This window comes from Doryrhamphus excisus, linkage group LG11 (assembly GCF_037039965.1).
Source record: "Doryrhamphus excisus strain RoL-2023G ecotype Guam linkage group LG11, RoL_Dexc_Guam_v1.1, whole genome shotgun sequence".
Taxonomy (NCBI): Eukaryota; Metazoa; Chordata; class Actinopteri; order Syngnathiformes; family Syngnathidae; genus Doryrhamphus; species Doryrhamphus excisus.
This window is the reverse complement of record NC_136367.1, coordinates 18801404-18823696: the sequence shown is the minus strand read 5'-3', so window position 1 is coordinate 18823696 and position 22293 is coordinate 18801404. Positions and strand designations below refer to the sequence as shown.

Sequence of the window (22293 nt, the reverse complement as noted above, 5' to 3'; positions counted from 1 at the left end):
GACGACCGAAGGGCAGCAAGAACAAAGGGCCAAAAAGTGCACTGAAGGTTGGCTCTTTTTTTTTGCTTACATAAAAGTCCCATTTGCTGCACGGTGAGCAAGTGGTTAGCGCACAGATCTCACAGCTAGGACACCCGAGTTCAATTCCACCAATCTCTGTGTGGAGTTTGCATGTTCTCCCCGTGCATGCGTGGGTTTTCTCCGGGTACTCCGGTTTCCTCCCACATTCCAAAAACATGCTAGGTTAATTAGCGACTCCAAATTGTCCATAGGTATGAGTGTGAATGGTTGTTTGTCTATATGTGCCCTGTGATTGGCTGGCTGGCCACCAGTCCAGGGTGTACCCTGCCTCTTGCCTGAAGACAGCTGGGATAGGCTCCAGCACCCCCGTGACCCTAGTGAGGATAAGCGATAGAAAATGAATGAATGAATGAAAAGTGGTAGCTTACTTTCTGTTTTTTCTCAGAAAGTCGAACCTGCTGGACAAAGACGACCTCGTGGGCGACCAAGGAAATGGGTATGGAGCAACAATCTGGCACTGAAACACATAAGAAGCCTATGCCTGATTTGTTTGTTTCTCTGTGAAGCTCCAACGGGTGGTTGAAAACGCGAGTGACGAGCAGGAGGTGAGGACCTTATTTGACTGTCATTTAGCTGTACTGATTTAAAGACTCGTGAATTGGCATCCATGTTTCCATCACACCATTCTAGGGCAGCTGTGACTCCAGATGTAGATTACCACCACCAGTGTGTGATTGCGCCTAGGAAAGAACTATAAACATTCATTCATTCATTTTCTACCGCTTATTCCTCACGAGGGCCGCAGGGGTGCTGGAGCCTATCCCAGCTGTCTTCGGGCGAGAGGCGGGGTACATCCTGGACTGGTCGCCAGCCAATCACAGGGCACATATAGACAAACAACCATTCACACTCACTATAAACATTTCATCCATTATTATTAGATTGCAATATATTGTACATAAATTGTACTTAACATTAAAATCCCACTCTTTTGTACCGAGTGTCTCGTGACACCCCCAGTAAACAGATTTTCAGACTCGCACTCTCTTTTATACTAATCCCGTCTTGTCTTTCTTTCAATAAAATACAGTAAAAAATCTGCACATTTCAGACACAGCTGCAAATGTGATTAATCACAATTAATTAAATTGAAACCTGTGATTAATCTGATTTAAAAAGGTTAGTCAAATAAATGGTCTTGAAACAGTACGTTTTGAAGCATTCTAAAGGTTGTTGGTACCTTCAAGGCAAATCTGGAACGTTCTCATCAAGTATGCGTTGAGAAGATTCGAATGTTGAGAAAGAGGATGACTCATTTTGGATGTTTTGTCAAAGTGCAGACAAAACGTCTTGAGAGAGAAGTTTTGTTGGTTCTTGTGAATGAAAGAGAGAACTTGCCAACAGCTCCACTTCTCGCTCGGCGTCTGATTGAAGACATCCGCTCTGCAGAAGTGAAACCGTTGAGAAAGACGATGCTTCGACGAAGGACGCACGCACAAAAAGGGGAAGAATGACTCAATGAAAAAAAACTGACTTCTTGGTTTCCTGACATAACCGACGTCTCGCTCAGGCTGGATGAAAGTCCAGCGAGTCACTCTGGTGTTTTCGTATTAATTGTCGATTCGAGTGTTGAGTCACCTCCTAACGTGATGACGCTTGTCGCAGGTGTTCTCAGAAGGAGGCCAGACCCGAGGAGTCGCGCCATCTGAGCCCTCGTCATCTCAGCAGGAAGGCCGGCAGGAAGGCCACTAGTGAAGGATGCATCAGCACCTACCTCAAGGTTTGACCGGATGAAGGGATGCAGGGAAATACACACACTCCAACGTGCGATGAAAGAATTGACTGATTGATTTGAATGAGGGAGACAAAAAAGTCACCAGCCTGTGCAATAGCACCTGCAACCATGTAATCTTGTTTTTTAAACTTCTGCTTAAATAGATTTAAAAACAACCACACAAAATTATTATTCTACACGACCGACATTTGATTTGTTTTTAAATTCGCACAGTGACTCTCACTGGCCGTGTATGGCACATGCGCCGTAATTTGCCCACCCCTGACATATGATCAACCCTACAGCGTAGACGTGTGTCCGAGGAACTCAAATGTAGTACTGTATGTTTTTAACTGATGTACTTAAAGGAAAACTGCACCTTTCTTGGAATTTGCCCATCACCCGCAATCCTTAGGTGAGATGTTTTTCTTTTTTCTGTGCATTCTAAAGATATAAAAACAGCTAAAAAGAAGCAGCTCATTTATGCACGTAATGGTTCCGCCACCTCCATAAAGGCTATATAGGCGAAATAGGTGCGTCCGATTGTCCCGTGTTTTCTTAGTTGCCTTTTTTAGCTGTTTTTATATCTTTAGAACACACAGAAAAGATACGTGTGTTCATGTCTCACATCAGGATTGTGGATGAAAGTGCAGTTTTCTTTTAAAGAGGACCTGTTGTTGCTCTATAGGAGTCCAGAACTCAACACAAAGGGCTGAAAATGGGTCCACTTTAAGGCTATGAAATTTTGAAATAGTGTATTTTCATTGGTTCCCAACACAATTCACATGATACTTTCATTTTTGCAATTTTTCTTTTTATCAAATCAAATCACAAAAATAATTTAATGTTTGTTTTTTTAATGCAAACAAGATTTCTTTTTTATTTTCTAAAAACACAAAAAAATCACGAATATGTATTTTTTATTAAATACTCAAAAAAAAAAAAATTAGTTGGCATTTTTCTGCAGCTGCCCTCAGGTTGTGAGGATGCCAGTGCTTTTAGACCACCATGAAAGCTCAGGTACAAAAGTATTCAGGTTTTCAGTACTCAGTAGTAGTAATTATTTGTATGACTTGTTATGTTATGTATTTCATTTCATTGTGCTTTGATAGAAAGACATCACTTCAACCACTTTTCCCCTCATTTCTCCTCACCTGTCACTCTACCTCAGCAACACACAAGACGGACCATCTCAGTTTGAGTACTGACAAACACATTTTACTGCCATGTACCGATTAAAAATATTATTTTTATAAATGCAGAAAACACAAAAAATCTTTACATCAAAAATATGACTTATAGGCTTTTTCAGGGGGTCCTAATTTTTCATACACTTTTATCCTGCACTGTATATTTTGTGTGTGGCATTTAATGTCATCTATCGCTCAATAGTTTAGTGTTTAGTTGTTTCACGCAATTAAATCAATTAGCAGGAGTGCAAATCGGATTATAACTGGACCTAAACAGTAGCGCTTATGATCACGTTCACGTTCAAGTTCTTTATTTACAAACATGTTGCATTCAGTTCAACTCGTTTAAGCTGACGACAAATGATGACGGAAACAAACGAGCCGATGTTAACGAGTGACTAATCCATACCGGACACACAGTTCCTATGCTTGTTAGAGAATAAGGAACTATGTTATTTCCTTCTCTTCCCGCTTAAAAACCAGATTGTAACCGCAGCAAGCAACAATAGTTCCTATGGGGTTATGGTTTATTGGACAAGGACAACTTTAGCTGCTAGCATTAGCCGACATTAGCAAATGTAGATGGAATTGGTGTGTCCCATTATGAGCTGCCTCTTTTTAGCTGTTTTGATATCTTTAGAATGCACAGGAATGAGAAAAACATGTGTTCATGTCTCGTGTAAGGATTGTGGATGATTCCAAAAAATTCCACAAAAAGTGCAGTTTTCCTTTAGACGGGATAAGAGTGGTCCTTTTGGGTGTTTCTGTGCAGCGAATACATCATACTGTATATTTTGTGTGTATGTGTGTGAGAGATTTATTTTAACAAGTTGCTATTCCTGGGTTTTTTTGTTTTTTTTTACATTTTATTAGCCTTAAAGGTCCTTTTTGTTTGTCTAAATCGCTAATAAAACTTCAGACAAACATCAGAAATTGAAGAGATTTTAATGTGTTCCCGCTCATTCTTTGCACACCGAGGAAGACATACAGATAAGACATCCAGTGTTGAGGAAGATCACAATAAAAGAGAAATAATTGAACAACAACACTAAAATACTTGAGGAAAAAGTGCATCATGTTGCATTTGTGTGCCGAGTGGTAACATTGCAAGACCATGAGTGACGCTTTGTGGTAATACATGCACCATTTCTTCACTTTGTGTCCCTTTATTTTCCCCTCCTGAGTGACCCTACGATAGATAGAAGGGGCGCACAAAGCGTCATGAGCAAATGGAAGAGCTGTTTTAAGCATTGAGAGCTTTGGCTACGTCAGTGAAGACCAGGCGACTGGGTCTCTGGGTGGTCCCCTGGGTGCTTCGGAGGGTCTGTGGCAGAACACCAAGAGAGATAAATCATACTTGAAAACATAAGCGTCATATTGCAGCTTGGTGATATGTTGCAGTGTATTTGTTTGTAAGATCACGTCTTTAATAGTTATTATTCAGCAATACCTGAAAAGGTAAAAGGAGGTAAAAGACCTCCGTGGGGTCACACTGGCTCCTCGGAGCATGTACCCGAATACAGTGCACCTTGCTGGGCCACAGCAGGTGGCTCCCTCCCCCTCTATACTCTGCTTCTCCTGATAGTAGTGCTGTGCTAGTAGTTATGTTATATTTGTTTAGGACAAATCAACAGGTGCAGTTGGTCCAATCCAAATTTCTTCCGGTCCTTCTTACCTCCAGGTGTGCACAGACTACAGTTAAAATTAAATTTAAAAGCAGAACATTATCGATATTGTTTGGGAAAAAAAGATTAAGTTTAAATGTCACAGTGAGAGAAAAATAATTGAGAATAAGGAACAATAGAAATCTTAAGCAGTGATGAAAGAAAAGGGAAAAAAGAAGGAAAACATTTTTTTAGATAATAAATAATAAATTAGAATTTAAATGAACAAAAAGGTGAAAGGTCAATGGGAAAATAAATACACACAGGAGTAAAATAGTGACAGAAATATTTTATAATGTTTCAATAAATGCAGAATAGTAAGTTGGACAATGGAATCTTGGTTAGAGTCCGCCCTGGTTAGCATGTTTTTCAGTTAAGGTCAAAAACGTACAGCAGTCTTGTCGTGTTATTAGTACACTGCATAAATCCAACTGTGAATTGATTTATGTGATGTATTCCATTGTAACCTGATGCATGTTCAAATACAATGAAACCATCATTCATTCATCATTTATATGTATTTATATGCATTAGGAATTATTTACTGCATGTGAACATATAATCATAAAACTACAAAAACGTGTTTTGTATTAACATTTTTGGCTTTCCGGAGATTCATTGGATTTACCGTACATGAAAACTATTGTTTTCAGTTAACATCCGCCTCAGTTAGAGTCGAACATTCTGGAGCAAATGACCCATGCTAACCAAGGCTGCACTCTAATTGATGACAAATGGATGAAATCAGGACGTGTCACTCCTCTAAATAACTCACTTTAGATTATGTGTAATTGCTGATGGTGTATTCTAACCAAAAATATATCATATTTTAGAAAGGAGAAGGTAAAGGTACACGGCATGATGTTTACAGTAAATTGTGGAAAAGTTTAGGATTAAGTCAAGGATTAAGGACACACAGGTGATACTTTACCATTGCTTGCCTTTTACCTTCTACCAAGCCACTGTCAAAACTTTAAAAACATAAAAGAAAATGAAAGTAAATGATAACACAAATGATGCCATCCAATCCATCAAATCAAAGGAAATCAAACACGGATGGAGGGATACATTCATGCAATGCTACAAAAGTCAAAAGTCTTAGGCCACGGTTCGCACCACGTTTATCTACCATACTTTGAATTAAAATCCAGTGAAATTTCAGGATAAGAGCGTAAATATAGGATATTAATTTTCACCATATGAGTACCAGTGGCACCGCCCAGCTCTCCAGGATCATAAAGGTACACCTCCTTTTTTGTCGTTCCTGTTTAAACAGACTGGGCTGCTAGCATACACACAGAGTGCAGGCTCACCTTTGCGTTGGGCCCAGCGAGGGTTCCATCCCGGCCGTGGTCCAGCAGTTCCTGTTCCAGCAGGTCGTCTTGTTCCTCGGCTGGGTCGAAGTTGTACATGGGCATGAGCTGGTGCCTCAACTTCTCCAAACTGCACGACAGAAACGGTCAAAGTCAGTCGTGACTGAGAACAACAAGACATTTATATGCTGAACAGACAAATACCAGAAACATACCGCTTTCTTTTCCGAACGTACAACAACTAGAAAGGAGAAAATTACAAGCGTAAAAAGATTTGAAAGCATTTGAACATACAACATAAGACGGCGTGTCCTTACTAATGCGAGAGCCAGGCCGATGACGGTGATAACTCCAAAGGGGACGAGCACCATTCCCATTCCCGAGCCCTCAATCAGCGCCTCCGGGAATGCCGTGGTGTTGAAAGCGGTTTCGTTGGTGGTGAAGGTAACAGTCATTAACGCCGTTGTGGATGTGATGTTGTCTCCCGTTGTGCTGGAGGAGGACAGGAGGGGGACGGTGCTGGTGGTAGCGGAGGTGGCAGACGGGGATAAAAAACTCGGGCTTGCCTTGGCTGTAGGCAGATCCATGATGGCTTGAATGGTGACTGTGTTATTATTATTATTATTATTATTATGTATTCAATGAGGTTATTCACTCAGTCTTGAGTGTTTTTCTTTGCTGATGTCTTCATGCTGATCTGGGGTCTATAGAAGAACCGATGAGACTTTGGACATGGAAGAAAAACCACATTAGTTTGTTACATCACAAACTAATCATGATAATTGTGTCAAATTGGAGGAATTTATTTCTTAAAGACAAAATCTAAGACAAAAATAAGCACATTTAACCGTGTCACAAATTGTGTGGTGCATTTGTCACACAGTTGGGGTGCGTATGTCACGTGCTAACGATGGATCTGCGCAATTGATAGCGCTGCGCCCGAGATGGATCCATCGTTAGCGCAGAAATCGATCGATGATATATTACCGCCCGGGATGGATGTGTGTAGTTTGTTTAGATGCCAACAGATGGCAGCGCTGAGCGTTGTTACTTCCAAGAATCAACAATAAGTCGATGCATGCTAATTTCAAATCTTTGATTAATTGTCAAGCAGTTCACTTTGTTACCGTTTTCGGCGGGGGGAGTGTGAACCCTAACCCCTAACCCCAACCCTAACCCTCAATTAGTAGATCAATGATTGTCATTATGTCGTCAGCGCAGTGTCAAAGCATCGGTCTCCAGCGCAAGGCAGTTATATCCATCGTGAGCGCAGTAATCGATCGATTTGTGCGTAATACGTATTTTGACACATTTCTATCCTTTTGTGTGGAGCAGCCGTGGAGCGGAAACTTCCAAGAAATATCGTCATGTGAAAAGGACACCCATGTCATCCGTCTGATTTTGGACATGTCTCATAGTGCCAACGAGGATGTGGTCGATGTTGAGGGCAGGATGTGGGTAGTAAAGATGGAGGAAAATGGCATAACGAACCAGATAGACATCTTCAGGAATATGCAACACATTGTAACTGTAATATGGACTTTGAGGAAATGAAGCGGTTCAAAACGCCAAACTGACATCCACTCTCACCGCTTTTCCTCTTCCCACACACACACACACACACACAATTTCTATAAATACCTCCTGCCTTCAAGTCTGTTACTTGTAATAGGAGTTCCTAGTATAGGTGATAAAGTACTCTGATGCTTGCTTTGATGTTTTAAAAGAAAGGAGGTCACATGATCCTTAGTGCATCCTGTCTGCTCGGGTTTTTTAATGATGAACACGTGCAGACCAAGCAAACAAACAATGAAAACCAAATGGTGACTTCTCGCCTCGCTTTTCTTCACTTTAAGACGCAAAGAGAAAGCAATATTCTACATGGCTGACTTTTCATTTATTTATCACTTTACCCGCAGCCGCCTCGGCCGCGTCTCCAATTAGGGATGCATACGTACCTTGCATGCAAAACATGCCGGGGTTCAAAGGTGAGCTGCAGCAGGCTGGGGCTAGCTGGAAAGGGAAGGATTTCATTGGGAGAGGCGACATTTCCTCCAACGTCTGCCCCTCCTCCCTTTAGCAATGCAGGTCCTGCGCAGCCTGTTTACACTGAAAAGCAGCCATTTTCTCAGAGGATGGAGTCACACGCCGACGTAGCTTGATCCCGCCAGCCTCCGCGGATCCCCCCTCGGGTCCTCGGATTGCCTCCAAGGACCAGCTGACCACGCCTCCGTCTTGTTTCTTTCTTGTATTTGACACAAGAGAGGCCGCTCAAAGGATGTGATGAGGGAACAGGGAGACGTGCACACCAGCTCCCTCCCCCCCTCTGCTTTCATTGGTCTAATGGCTTCAAGATGCGAGCCGTCGTTGGCTCTCCCAGCTGCCTGTTTGGCTTTGCGGGGATGAAGCTGGGATTTAATAGCTCAGCGTACCAGATGCTCTCAGGCCCTGTGAGTGACTGTATCCGGGTGGCAGGGCTGAGCAAGTTAACCCCATCATGACCTTTGTCTAAAGACGTTATCTTTCTTAAATAAGACTTGCACCAAAAATAGAGGTTTTTTGAGTTTATTGTGAAGGATTGATATCACTCTATGCCGTCGGTGTCTCATGTCTGTAATCCCCAGCAGTTGCATCAGGCCCATCTTCATGACATCTTCAGCTCATTTTGAACAAGTCACCGGTCATCATAGCCACAAATTCTGCAGGATTTCAAGTGGGGATAAAACAATTAGTAATTATTACTGTAGATAAACTTTTTAAATCATCAATTTTTATTTTTATTTTATTGATACGGTCTCACTTTCGATAAGGTACATAAAAACACAGTAGTAGTTACTGAGGGACTAATGAGGAACTAATGACTAAGGCACATACATTTAGAGTAGTTACTGAGGGACTAATGAGGAACTAATGACTAAGGCACATACATTTAGAGTAGTTACTGAGGGACTAATGAGGAACTAATGACTAAGGCACATACATTTAGAGTAGTTACTGAGGGACTAATGAGGAACTAATGACTAAGGCACATACATTTAGAGTAGTTACTGAGGAACTAATGAACTAATGAGTAGAGTAGTTGCAGAGGAAATATGAGTGGAGTGGTTACTGAGGAAGTAAGGCACATACATTTAGAGTAGTTACAGAGGAAGTAGGGCACATATATTGAGAGTAGTTACTGGGGAACTAGTGAACTAATGAGTGGTTACTGAGGAACTAAGGGACATGCATTTAGGGTAGTTGCAGATGAACTAATGAGTAGAGTTGTTACTGAGGAACTAAGGCACATACATTTAGAGTAACTGAAGAACTAATGACTAACTAATGAGTAGTTACTGGGGAACTAAGGCACATCCATTTAGAGTAGTTACTGAGGAACTAATGAGTAGAGTATTGACTGTGGAACTACAGCACATACACTTGGAGTAGTTACCGAGGAACTAATGAGTAGAGTGGTTACTGAGGAACTAAGGCACATACATTTAGAGTAGTCACTGAGGAACTACTGAGCAGAGTAGTTACTGAGGAATTAAGGCACATACATTTATCATAGTTTCCAAGGGACTAATGAAGAACTATTCAATAGAGTAGTTACTGAGGAACTGTGGTACATACACTTAGAGGAGTTACTGAGGAACAAACTAATGAGTAGTGGTTAACTACACATTAGTTAATCCTTTCTGATTAACTACAGTAATTTTGTGTACATTATTGTAAAGTGTTACCATTAGTTCTTATAAACATTCTCAAAATATATATGATTTATCATTTGGATTGATTTAATTATTGCATTTATTTTTTTGAAGCACTATTATGATTTCTGAAGTGGCTTCACGGGTTTGTACAGATATTTATAGAGCTATATGATCTATATAATCTATATCGTCAATGCCTGAGATACCTTCATAATCAATGGTTCCATCTCCATCTTTATCCGCCTCCTTCATCATCTGCTCTGCCTCAATCTCGTTAAGTGGTTCTCCTGCGTTCATCAGCACATATCTGGCAACACAGCAACATAGTTAGTGCTTCGTGTACACAAGTAAATCATTTGTCAAGTCTACTTTATATTGGAATCGTCTTACTTGAGTGTATTCCAGTCAATGTATCCCTTTGCCTCTTTGTCAAAGACTTTAAAAGCAGCTCTCAGTTCAGCATCCTGGTTCTTGGTTCTTTCATGGTACAGTGCCATCAGGCCCAGAAAGCTGTCACAGTTGAAGATACCTTTACCTGAAATTGAAAATAATAACAGTATGATGTGCAGCACAGAAACTTGGCCTCCAATCAAGTGGGTGCAACACGGTTTTCAAAAGGCACATTTGGTGAAATACTGCCATCTAGTGATCGATGTGGAAACTCCACCGTAAATCGAGCCTGCACATTTGTCAACATTTTAGCCAACACTCATTGACAAATAGAGATGGTTCATTTAAGTTCTAATTTTACATGCGAGGTGTATAAATGAGACTTATTTGTTATCATTTGAGCTTTTTTATTTTAAGAGTTAATTGTAATCACTGTATCGATATAATTGTATTGAGGGTCAATCTATTTCCCATTTTGGCGCCCCCTAGAGGCCACTTTGCCCATAGCACCCGCCTACATTACCTAATTGCCCATCCGGCCCTTCCATTCACATTACAATATTTGAAATACAATCAAAAATTAGGTAATGTGATGATTTGAATAAATTCTTTTGTGTTGTGTGTGCGTTTCCTCACCATCTTTGTCGACGTCCTTGGCCATCTGACCGAGCTCCCTCTTTGTAGGGTTGATGCCCATTAAACTCATCAGCCTCTCCAACTCCTTAGTCTTCACATCTCCATTGCCCTCCTCGTCAAACATCTCAAAAACTCCCTTGTACTCTGTAATTTGCTCAGGGCTTAACTTGCTGGCCTGTAGAGGGAAACAACGCTCGTTACTTCATGGATTGGTCAACCATTCATGTTGATAAAGTGTTCATACGCACTCACCATATTTGCAGTGTTGCAGGGCACGACGCTGTGTGCACTGGAAGGAAATACTGGATGATTAGAGGATGCCTTAGCCTCATTACTTCTAATGTTTTGTCCCCAGAGTTTAAGGTGCCTTCAGCAAGACCTTTTAGGGCACTTAGAGGATGGACGCTGAACACCCATGAGAAATATTGAGATCCTTGCTGTATCTCAAACAACACATTCCATACATTATTTTGGACCATGATGAGTTGTAAAAAATGGTGTGGAAAGAAGGGAAGGAATTGCTGCAGTGAAAAGAGGAATAATTTGTGTGATCTTAACATCCCCCTTGTGGGAATTGCAATGATGAGCCAGTAGCAGGCGTTGCAAAAGCACATAACCAAATAAGGGAGCAGCTATAACTAGAACTTATTCCCAACATTGCAATTTTCCATTTGTTAGACACATCAATTCACTTCATTACAAACACTCATCATGTGCCTGACTGATTTCTTAATTCATTTATTTACTTTGAATGGTTCTTCTTTTAAATATTTTGTTTTTGTTAATCAAGAACTGGGTGCACAATGTTGGAGTTCCAGACGTTGGAAAAGCGGTGACACACCCAAATAACTTGTACTTATTTACAAACTAACATTTCCAAACTCAATAACTGAATTTCACCCAAATAACAGCATTATTTGTATTGTATTGTATTGCAAGGTCAAATCAATTGGAATAGACTCTAGCTCACCTTTGACCCAAATGAGGACTAGAAAATGAATGGATGGATGGATCAATGATACTCTAGCAGGTTGACAAAATGTTTTTCTTAATTTTTCTGAACCTGCTGCAGCTCCCTCTGAATGCTTCTGGCGCCTCCTGCTGTACATGCTCTGTAACTACAGACGAAATAAGCAGCCAAAGTAAACAAAGTAAAGGTGAATGTTATTATATGTGATGTGTTTCCTAAAAGAGCTAATAAAACAGTTGTAGTGATCAATATGTGCATTATTGAATGCGTTTAGGTAAGGCAGCAGTCGGGGCTGCCTGCCTGCTGCAGCGTGGGGTTTCCCAGCGATGACTGCAGGGTCACCGCGCCCATCTCGACGTTCGATGGCCGGACGAGAGTGCTTCATCGGCAAAGGGCAGATCTTCAGTCGCGCTTAGAGGGGGACAGTATGTGGTCTTGCTGAATGAGGGATAGCGAAGTGAAATATTAGCCCCCGTTTTGGTGTGTGTCTGCTTTTGTTCGATCAGGCTTGTGGGTGTGATCGCCCCCCTCCCTCCCCTCTTCCTCCCTCACTTGGCGCTCCTCGGGTAAAAGCAACGCTAGCTGGGTCGGCTAGTTCTTCAGCTAGCGGTGTGCTCTTCGCTCATTCCTGCCTTTCATCGTCTTGTTGGCCGGTCAATGCCAAAACGCAAAAAGCAAAGCCACATTGTTTCAGGTAAGGTGAAACAGCAAATATTTTTACTGGGGTTTCCTCCATTTTCATGGGGTGTGTGTGAGGAGGTATCGCGGCCGAATGAAGCTCGCCGGGGGTGGGGTACTGCTAGCTAGCTAGTTAGCTAGCCTTCTTAGCCATTTAAGTCAGCGCCTCGGTAGCTTTCCTTCATAAACAGTGAAAAATACCCATCTGACGTATAATCATTTTCGTAATATTTTGCATATTTACACAATAGTGATAGTATCTTGTAATGCCAGTGTAAGATTCTGGAGTTTAACCAATCTGGCTTCATGGACGAATAGAGGGGTCCCTTACGGCCCTTTACACAACCTCTTATATGCTTGGCCACATCTGTACAAAATGCTGCAATAGAAAGTTTATGCAGTCTTAACGAATTAATTCAAATGTTATTAAAATACAGTGAGTTGTCTGTCAAATACAGTCCTGGCAACGATGGACTGGGTTGGGCTCCAGCAATAATACTTGAGTATATTTCCTTGTTAGCTGTAGTGATCAATAATGTATATTAATTGTATAAATTCGGCAGTGTGCATAGTTGGAGAGGGTTGAATTGAAATTATTTATTTTTTTAGTTATTAACAAAAATGCTACCATCTTTGCTATGCTTCTACAAGACCAGACCTGTGCATCGTTTTGTTTTGTTTTACATATTTTGCTAACACTTCATACGAAATTAAACTGTGTTTTTAAGTGTGAAAGGAGTGGAAAAATAAGCTGTTATTTTGTGGAAGTGAAGCAGGCCATCGCCGCCCGACCTTGCAGTTTTACGGGCTTGAGCTTGAGGAGGAGACGAGATCCACAAATCCACGCTAAGGTTATAATTCGATCAAGTGGACGCCGTGTGCTTTAACAAGATTGTTCGTATGCAAGTAAATGGATTTGTTCAGGCCTCTAAAGAACGTGTTTGTGTTTTTTTTTTATTAAAGCGCCTCCTCCCAGTGCTGGCTAGCTTAGTTTGTCAACTGTCAGCGCTATTGCGGAAGTGATGCGGTTACGTTGTTTTTTCCTGCATCTTATCGGTATTAAACTTATTCGGATGTCGAGTTGAATCGGTTTTAGTTCATTGTTTTGATAAATTGCATGTGTTTGTGTGAGCGCATTGTTTTTTGGCAGCTCTGCCCTGCCTGCAGGCCTCCACTTAAATGCTACAAGCTAGGCTAACTAGCGGACAGCAGAAGGCAAGATGGCGTTTAGCTGCATCTTCTCTCAAAAGCGGCTGCAAGTCATTGCACGGTACCGTGCGCCGGCTTTCGCTTCTAAATGTACAACTGGGCTAGTCATAGGAAAAGTATACCCTTAAACGTGATTTTGAAGACTTCTTTCCCAAGTTAACCTCCTAATATTAGAACCGACGAGGTTGGTATCCTGCAGCTATGCAAATGCAATGCAAACAGTCCCGTTATAGGTAAATCACTGTAGTGCATACAGTTGCTCCGTCTACCATGCAAACATTTACTTACAGGCAATTAACACTTATAATAATCAGTCATTGCATAATGGTCCATTGGAAAATGATGTGACTGAATTATCAGTGCCAACCAAATCCAGGCAATTGTCATAAGCGGGTGGTGTGTAAAAGAATTAAGATTAAGACTCATCCTCTTTATGAATGGAAAAGCATATTTCTAATGACCCGCTTGGCTTTGCCAGCTGTTTATGTTAGTGGACATGGGTAGGATTATACACTCATTGACTGAGGATTTTAGCCTCTCAGGATTATGGACTTTGCACGATGATATTGCCAGTTATGTTCCTGTTTCCCCCACCCCTGACAGACAGCTGTATCCCCTAGAACTATTCTATTTTTGCTGGCTAACACCCCAGGACACAGTATTTGTGATTGAGCAGGCACAGTGAAGCCAAGAAGCAGGTCCGGACTGATGGCAGAGCAGCGAGTGAGCTTCCAACTCCAGGCTGTTTACCAGCACTCATTGTTTATCAGGCAGTCAGCTGACCCTGATCAGGCGCTTGGGAAAGGAGAAGTGACGAGGGAGAGGAACTGCAAGCATCCACAGAGGTCAATGGGGAAATAGTTTTTGAAATGTGGCACGTTCAGAGTCAGCTTTTAATGCCACAAAGTTGCCTTTTTTGTGTTATTTTGAGACACTCGGCTCACCTTCTACCTAAAAACTTATGCAAACCCATCAAATTTGATTCTGATTTGTCAAACAGTACAAAAAAGTGTTTCATAAAAAGGCAATCCGCCCAAGAGGTTATTTTTCAATAATTACCTATTTACAAGGACCCCGGGGGAGTGTCTAACGGCGGCCCTGGCCAATAGCAGTCATCATATATGTGAACGCTCGTTTTCAGATAGTTTTTTCTAAAAGACTTCCTTATATGGGCGTGCATGGGTACAAGCTGTACACGTTCTTGGCTGTCCAACCTGAGTGGGACCAATCACAGACCAGCGGGCTCAGGCGGACTGTTTTGGAAATCCAAGGAGATAGGTGCATGTTCTGGAAGATCTACAAAACTTTCTCTGCTGGTTATTGTGTGTAGCTGCTCTATAGCAGTCCACAACTCAGTACTAAAGGACGAAAATGAGCATAATAGGTCCCCTTTAAGTAATTATACATAATCATTAAAGTTGAGAACAAGTACTACTTAAAATAAACGTTCTATGTATTCACCATACAGTAGTCAACTTGATGTCACAGTCTGGCCAAATATTTCTCCATACTAGTAATCCACTGGAGGATTGTTTTCAAGGTGATAAAGGTGTCAGTGTAGGATACCACCCAGTCATCGCTTTCCATGGCGCAGTTAATATAAGATTAACGAGCATTAGAGGATAACTGTTTAAGAAAGGTCAGCCAATCAGAGGGACGTAACATGGTGAGGTCCACAGTGCTGTACTTTCACGTGCTGTTCTGAAAGTGAGTTGACATTTGTCCTCTTACTGAAACACTTGAGGTAAGCTGACAGGTTCTTCTCTGTTGTTCTTCATTTGGATTAATTTGACTGTTATGTTTTTTGTGCCTTCATAGTAATCTTAAACTGAACAAATCTTAATGGATCTGTTGAATACCCGTCATTTGGACTGGTTGCTGTGTGCGTCACTGTCATCGAATGGCGTGGTTCTGTTTGAAACACTTAAATGTCATCTTCCTCCTAATGTACTTCTGTTTGAAAGTCTTTGAATAATTGATATGATTGATCCAGGCATGCAAAATGTTGCTTGCAGCCATGTTGTCGCCATATGCTATGGTAGTGTTGAGCAACCTTGGCAGAGATTGCTCGGAAACGGAACACGGAATGCTCTTTCCGCCATGGGATACTGGCGCACGAGGAGTGCATTCCAGTGTTGAGCGTTAAGGAATGAACTACAGTATGATTACTAGAGATTTACTATCTTTTTTTTCAGTTTGTGTTCCTGAAGACTCCTGTGGTACTTATAACCAATAACTTTTTAATATATAATTTTGGATGTAAGAGGGACTGGAACAAATCTGGATTTGTACCAACTGTACATCACTGTACATCATGATGTCACTATGACCACATCACCATCAGGAGAACTGGTGTATGGAGTGGGAGGAGCCACCTGGGGTGGCCCAGCAAGATGCACTGGAAGCAAGCAGCCAGTGTGCCACGACGGAGGACTCTGGCAAACCTTTTTCCAACGTGGTGGTTCAGGTAGCTGATGAGGGTTTTTATGTGCTCGATGCAGGAGTGTTTTTTGTAAATCATCAGTTATGGCATTATTTTAATGATATGGGTATGACTTTGTAATTCCCCCAATGAATACTGTAGCCAGTTATTACATTACTTTCTGCCATTGTTTGTGGCTTTGTGTTGATATAAGTGGATTATCGATCACAAACATTGGCAGCATTCCTGGGATTGAGGTCAGCAGGATGATCACGGGAAGGTCTAGTCTCAACAGGATTTGTTGGGCTCGCGTGTCAGGATTATGCCTTGACATTGAAGCGGGAGAGTCGGGTTGACCCGTGAACTGTTTGCACGTTGTTCTTGCATCAGCATCTTTGGGCCTCTAAGAGGACTGTATCTCGAGTTTGCACCCACTTGGCCGACGGTCGGACCGGGAAATGCATGTGGAGTGAATTAAGGACGTCTCTGATTGTTTCGATTTCAGATCAAGTGCCCCAATAGCTGGAGAGAAGTAACCGAAAAAGCCAACTAAAATGAGTGAACTGGACCAGTTACGCCAAGAGGCCGAGCAGCTAAAAAATCAGATCCGAGTAAGTGAGCCTTTATTGAGCATTTATTTGCATGTTAGGTTGAAGTTACACTAATATGAAATTTGTCTATTCTTGTTGACAGGATGCCAGGAAAGCATGCGCCGATGCCACGCTATCACAGGTAAAACCTTGCAATCATCATTTCGGCTATTGTCACTGCTCTTCCTTTATTTCCTATTACAGAGACAATGCGTAGTCATCTCCATATTTATAAACAGCAGCCGCAGCTTTCACCCATCCAGCAGCCACTTATCAACGGCTGATCAATTTTCCCAGCCTGCATGATGGCTGTTAGCATGGCAGTGCTGGCCTGTGTGCAGCTCTATTGGTATGCTGCCAAATGGAAACGCGTTGTGTGGAGCAGCCTTTAAGACCACATTAGAGACGTATAACCAGACCACATGGGCGCACAGCTCCTATAACAACCAAAATGTGCATTTGTGGCTAGCTTGGATCATAAAAAAACAATCTTTTGTACAGTCTGTGTCTCTGCATCACAAAGCACATATATTACTGTCAACGCTCATAACAAGTCATCAGCATTTCTAGTTGGAAAGTGTGGTTTTATATCATGAAAATGTTTTTCAGATCACAGCTAACATTGACCCCGTGGGACGAATTCAGATGCGCACAAGACGAACACTGCGGGGTCATCTGGCTAAAATCTATGCCATGCACTGGGGGACAGATTCCAGGCAAGTGTTTTGGTGACCCAGTCGTACTATACGTTCACTGCAGTGTTTCCCACAGGCCTGCAATCTATGGCGTCATGTCATTTGCATAATTGGCCAGGAGCCATTTGCATATGAGTTAAAGTGACTAAAATCTTGCTGTTATGTCTTTTATAGGCTCTTGGTCAGTGCCTCTCAGGATGGCAAACTAATTATTTGGGACAGCTATACCACAAATAAGGTAAGTACCAAATGTCGTAGAATTTATGTAGTCAATAAAACCAAAATGCACACAATTGATTAGAATGAAATTGTTAGACGACATAAAGTAGTCATCATATTGATCCGTCATGCGTTTTTACATATCGTCTGTTGTTGTAGGTCCATGCCATTCCACTTCGTTCTTCCTGGGTCATGACGTGCGCGTATGCACCTTCAGGAAATTACGTGGCCTGTGGTGGCCTAGACAACATCTGCTCCATTTACAACCTGAAAACCCGCGAGGGGAATGTACGTGTGAGCCGCGAGCTGGCCGGACATACAGGTATTTGGAATACTTGACGACGACACTCCTGATCGCAATCTTTCATAAGACCCGTTGGGAAAAATGACCTCGTTTGCTCTTGCCATTAAGCAATCGTGAGCGCGTGATTACCTGACACAAAATAATGACATTGAATCTCTATTTTCTCTTACATGTTTGATCAGCTGATGAGCAGCATATTTCACTTTAAAGCTTCCTTGCAACAAATTGCTTATGTGCCTCACTCTTTAGTTTTTTTTCGCTCTTGAAGATCCAACAATGCAAAATGTCAATTCTTGCAGTTTTCCAAGTGGTCCGAAGCTTTTGATCGGTCATGATAGCACAGTCAAGCTGCGGCACGTAAAACACATTTGTGATGTACCGTTTGGCTTTTTATTCAGGATACCTTTCCTGCTGTCGTTTCCTTGATGACAACCAGATTGTTACGAGCTCGGGAGACACCACCTGGTAAATAAAAAGCATGTGTTATGAAATTGTTGCATTGATTATTGACGCTGTATTCCCTGTGTGACAGTGCACTTTGGGACATTGAGACTGGCCAGCAAACGACCACGTTTGCCGGACACACCGGTGATGTCATGAGCCTCTCGCTGGCCCCGGACTCCCGGTTATTTGTCTCTGGTGCTTGCGATGCCTCGGCTAAACTCTGGGATGTCCGAGAGGGCATGTGCAGACAGACCTTCACCGGCCACGAGTCTGACATCAATGCCATCTGCGTAAGTCACCAGCCGGTCAATGAAAGGTGTCTTCACACTGCGCCATGGGTGCCATCGTGGGCTTGGCAGGCGTTCACGCTTCTTCTTTTCTCTTTGATTGGATTGCAGTTCTTCCCCAATGGCAACGCCTTTGCCACTGGCTCTGATGACGCCACCTGCAGGCTGTTTGATCTGCGTGCCGATCAGGAATTGATGATCTACTCTCACGACAACATCATCTGCGGCATCACCTCGGTGGCGTTCTCCAAGAGCGGCCGCCTTCTCCTGGCCGGCTATGACGACTTCAACTGCAACGTGTGGGACACACTAAAGGCCGACCGCGCTGGTTAGTCGCTTCCTCCTCTCGAAATGGAGATAACCGCGTCCACTTCAAGTGAACGTGTAACACTTGTCCTTGCGCGGTAGATGACGTGTCGTGTGTGCTGCGTTCACTTTCCAGGTGTGTTGGCCGGACATGACAACCGTGTTAGCTGCCTGGGAGTGACTGACGATGGCATGGCGGTCGCCACAGGATCCTGGGACAGCTTCCTGAAGATCTGGAATTGAAGCCTGAAGGTTCGTTTCTTTCTCATGCATTACATTCACACCACGGCTTCCTTTGCTGCAGCGTCAGTAGAAGAGGTTTGAATAACTAATAATAAGAAGGAAGCAGTTCGGTATGGAAAAGGTCACCGTTTCAATGTTTTTTTGTCGCATCCTGTGTTGGACGTGTCGGCATACGTCGGGCATAGATAGCACAGGCGTGGTTAGAACTGAGCGACCGCTCTGTCATTGGTCGCCATGTTACTCACTTGGAGGGTCACCAAATGTGGACGTGACTGAGGCGGAGACACAAGTGGAGGATAAGTGGCACAAAGCGTTTACTCTCTACTCAACAACCAGCAACCACTTAATGACGTCTCAGTTGCCAACCACAATCACATGACCCAAGTGGGACCCGCCTATACGAAATGATAAAGTAACATTACACGTTTTTAAAAAATGATTCAGTATGTCGTGACCTTCATGAGCCACTTGATGGCTCCACTTTCATGGTTGAAAAGTGACTGTTTGGACTCGGCTTGCGTTCCTCTTTTTTAACCGGGAGATAAAATATGGATGGCAACCCTTAAATTTGACCTTTTGGTGTCACCTTTGCGTCCGCAGATGTTCTTTTAACTCCAAAGCCGACTGGAAGACCATTACAACAACTTCAGAATGTTCACAGCATCTTCTTCAACACTGTTTCAACTGACTTGGACACCACAAAAACCAATAAAGAAAAAAAATTGAAGGGAAAACAAAAAAACCTTTCCTACACAAAGAAGAGCACAATTGTCTATCACCTAATTAAGAAAGGATCTCCTGTGGTATCGAATCAGAACCTCGTGCATTCCTTCTCGGACCATTTCATGTTACCGTGAAAGAAAGAAAAACAACAACACTATCATCCCATTCAAATGTGTGTGTCTTGAAAGCAAACGTGGGAGTGTAATTGTACAAATTATTTAACTTTTTTTTTTTTTTTTTTTAAAGAATTCTATTCCGAATGGTTTGTTCTCAATGGCTTTCTTTTTGTCGTATTTCTTTAGTGGTTTTAGATATGTTTGAACTACAGCCTGTCTTTCTAATCCAGTTAAATCACATACGGCAGATGAGAGAGAAAAGCTTGGATCATATTACACGCGCAGCTTTCCAAAATGTCTGTATTTATATACTAGCCCTTTTTCTTTGATTTCTTTTTTTGTTTTTTTTTTTTCCATCACAGCCTTTTGCACATGAAGAAGCTTCGCCTCTCGACTAATACGATGTTAACTAACCAAGCACATGCTATAAGTTATGAATGCTCATTCCAGTACAAAAGGAGTTGGGAGTACATTGTCCAGTTCTAACCCCCCCTCCCCTCCCCTTAATATCCTGTACATGCCTTTTTCACTCGGGCAGGGAAGAGATGGTGTAGCAAAGTAGGTGCTGTGGTTTGTGCGGGCGTGGCTGGTTTTGATTCTATGGGTGGGGGGTGGGAGTGGGGGCGGGGGCGGGGGGGCTGTGTTTAGTATCCACTTTAGAGTGAACCACCTCACCTGACTAAATAGACACTTCCTTTTGCTTGCGACCGCAGTTGCAACTCTGAATGAAATGTACAAATCAATGTCTGAAAATAATGGTCTGATGTTTTTAAGTTAAGACATTTAATTTTGTCTGACATGACTTAATTTAGATGTGCATGCTGTAGACTTGCTTTCAGTGGTGCAAAAAAAAAAAAACACAAGAAAAACCAACAAAAAAAAAAAAATTGTCCTAGATTTCTTTTCTTTTGGTTTCTGAAAAGGAGAGTAACCTACTGATTGACAGGCAGATTTTGGCTCAAACTCTGCCGACTAATAACTGGTAATGCTATGCACCAGAGAGAGCGAGAGGGGAGATAGCTAGTGTAAAATATGCTTACCAGTTCTATTGAAGACGTTTAAAAAAATAATATAACAATCATTATGATAATTCTATCCTTGGCAAGTCTTTTTCTCTCCTTCACATCTTCACTCGATGGAACAAAAGTGTACACACACTCACACACACACACACACACACGCTGTCCATATTAGAACTTTTGTATTTTTTTTTTCCTATTGGTCTTAAAATTGAAAATCCGAACATCTAAATAACATTTCACTGTATACAAAAGCACTTTTGTTAACGTGACATTCTCACTTTTTCGTTTCCCTGCAATGATGTACTTCAATAAATGTGATGTATTTTGTGTGTGGCCACAAGTGAAAATGCAATTCAAACTGAGATGAATTTCCTTTTCTCTTTCCATTAATATAATAGAGCTCTGCACCCTTATGTAGCTTTCCACTTTTTGTATTTCTTTCAGTCTGTTGGTGTTCCACGGTGAGCTGGATGCAAGATAGATACTGTACTAAAATGTACTGTTATTGAATTGAAGATGTAATAAAAAGCTGTTTGAGAGCCATTGTGCACCGTGTTTATTACTGTAGCGCCTTTAGAACATTTTTCAATGAGGGCCGCACGGTGACCCGAGTGCTTAGCATGTGGGCCACACAGTCAGGAGATCGGGAAGACCTGCGTTCTCCGCTTCTGATTCTCCTCATGTGTGCGCGCATTTCCTCCCACATTCCAAAAACATGCACATTAGGCTACTTAGGCCATTCTAAATTGTCCATAGGTATGGATGTGAGTGTGAATGGTTGTTTGTCTAAATGTGCCCTGTGATTGGCTGGCTGGCCACCAGTCCAGGGTGTACCCCGCCTTTCGCCGAAGTTAGCTGGGATAGTTCTCCAGCAGAAATGAATGAATGATTTAAACCGGAAGAATTGACCTCCCCTCAGAGAACATGGTTGGGCCTGAATACACTTATTTTCTGGAGTATTGTATATTTTGACTGTTTTTTGCATACCCGTAAGTGAAGTTAGCTTTGCAGATGGCTTTCTTTTATTTTTCTCAATCTGCTGCAACACACTTTGAAACCCCCCGATTTAAACTATTAAATGTATATTGCTATAATTATATATCTGAAATTGTTTTATATATTCAGATACATTGTACATAATACCATGTATAAACACAATTGGGAGGATAGAAGACGGTCAAAGCCGTTCGTGTGTTATTGTTTACGAAAAATGAGTCTCGAGGACCGCCATCTTGCCCCTCTTCTCAGTAAAAGTATAACGGAAGTTGAATGGATTGTACTATCTTTCACTCGGTACGAGGGTGAGCAGTGAAACGAAATTACGTATACACCAAAGATACTTGTGGCTTTCGTTAAACGTGCTGTTAGTTTAAAACGAAAAG

The 22293-nt window shown here is 42.0% G+C and overlaps 3 protein-coding genes across 5 annotated transcripts; 1 reads left to right on the top strand and 2 right to left on the bottom strand.

Moving 5' to 3' along the window:
• Nucleotides 1–3911: 3911 nt before the first annotated feature.
• On the bottom strand, nt 3912–8297 carry lg11h3orf18 (linkage group 11 C3orf18 homolog). Of its 2 annotated transcripts, XM_078794949.1 has the most exons (6): nt 7921–8297; nt 6280–6686; nt 6178–6203; nt 5963–6092; nt 5581–5620; nt 3912–4309 (listed from the first exon to the last, which is right to left on the bottom strand). In XM_078794949.1, the coding sequence occupies exons 2-5, from the start codon at nt 6547–6549 to the stop codon at nt 5615–5617; spliced, it is 432 nt and encodes a 143-aa protein (XP_078651075.1). In that variant the 5' UTR covers nt 6550–6686; nt 7921–8297; the 3' UTR covers nt 3912–4309; nt 5581–5614. The 2 variants fall into 2 exon arrangements, with proteins under 2 accessions (XP_078651075.1, XP_057945745.2); XM_058089762.2 differs by lacking the exon at nt 5581–5620 and having other exon boundaries at nt 7921–8291.
• A 197-nt stretch (nt 8298–8494) lies between these two features.
• Nucleotides 8495–11075, bottom strand: LOC131139944 (calglandulin-like). The gene is made up of 5 exons (XM_058089939.2): nt 10936–11075; nt 10684–10858; nt 10048–10192; nt 9864–9964; nt 8495–8661 (listed from the first exon to the last, which is right to left on the bottom strand). Exons 1-5 carry the CDS (start codon nt 10936–10938, stop codon nt 8618–8620), a joined length of 468 nt encoding a protein of 155 aa, XP_057945922.1. The 5' UTR covers nt 10939–11075; the 3' UTR covers nt 8495–8617.
• A 916-nt stretch (nt 11076–11991) lies between these two features.
• gnb1b (guanine nucleotide binding protein (G protein), beta polypeptide 1b) lies at nt 11992–21450 on the top strand. Of its 2 annotated transcripts, none has more exons than XM_058089372.2 (11): nt 11992–12347; nt 16468–16573; nt 16656–16694; nt 17162–17268; nt 17422–17485; nt 17626–17788; nt 18169–18235; nt 18303–18504; nt 18613–18829; nt 18944–19059; nt 19651–21450. In XM_058089372.2, the coding sequence occupies exons 2-10, from the start codon at nt 16517–16519 to the stop codon at nt 19048–19050; spliced, it is 1023 nt and encodes a 340-aa protein (XP_057945355.1). In that variant the 5' UTR covers nt 11992–12347; nt 16468–16516; the 3' UTR covers nt 19051–19059; nt 19651–21450. The 2 variants fall into 2 exon arrangements, with proteins under 2 accessions (XP_057945355.1, XP_057945436.1); XM_058089453.2 differs by lacking the exon at nt 11992–12347 and adding an exon at nt 15128–15284.
• Nucleotides 21451–22293: the final 843 nt, after the last annotated feature.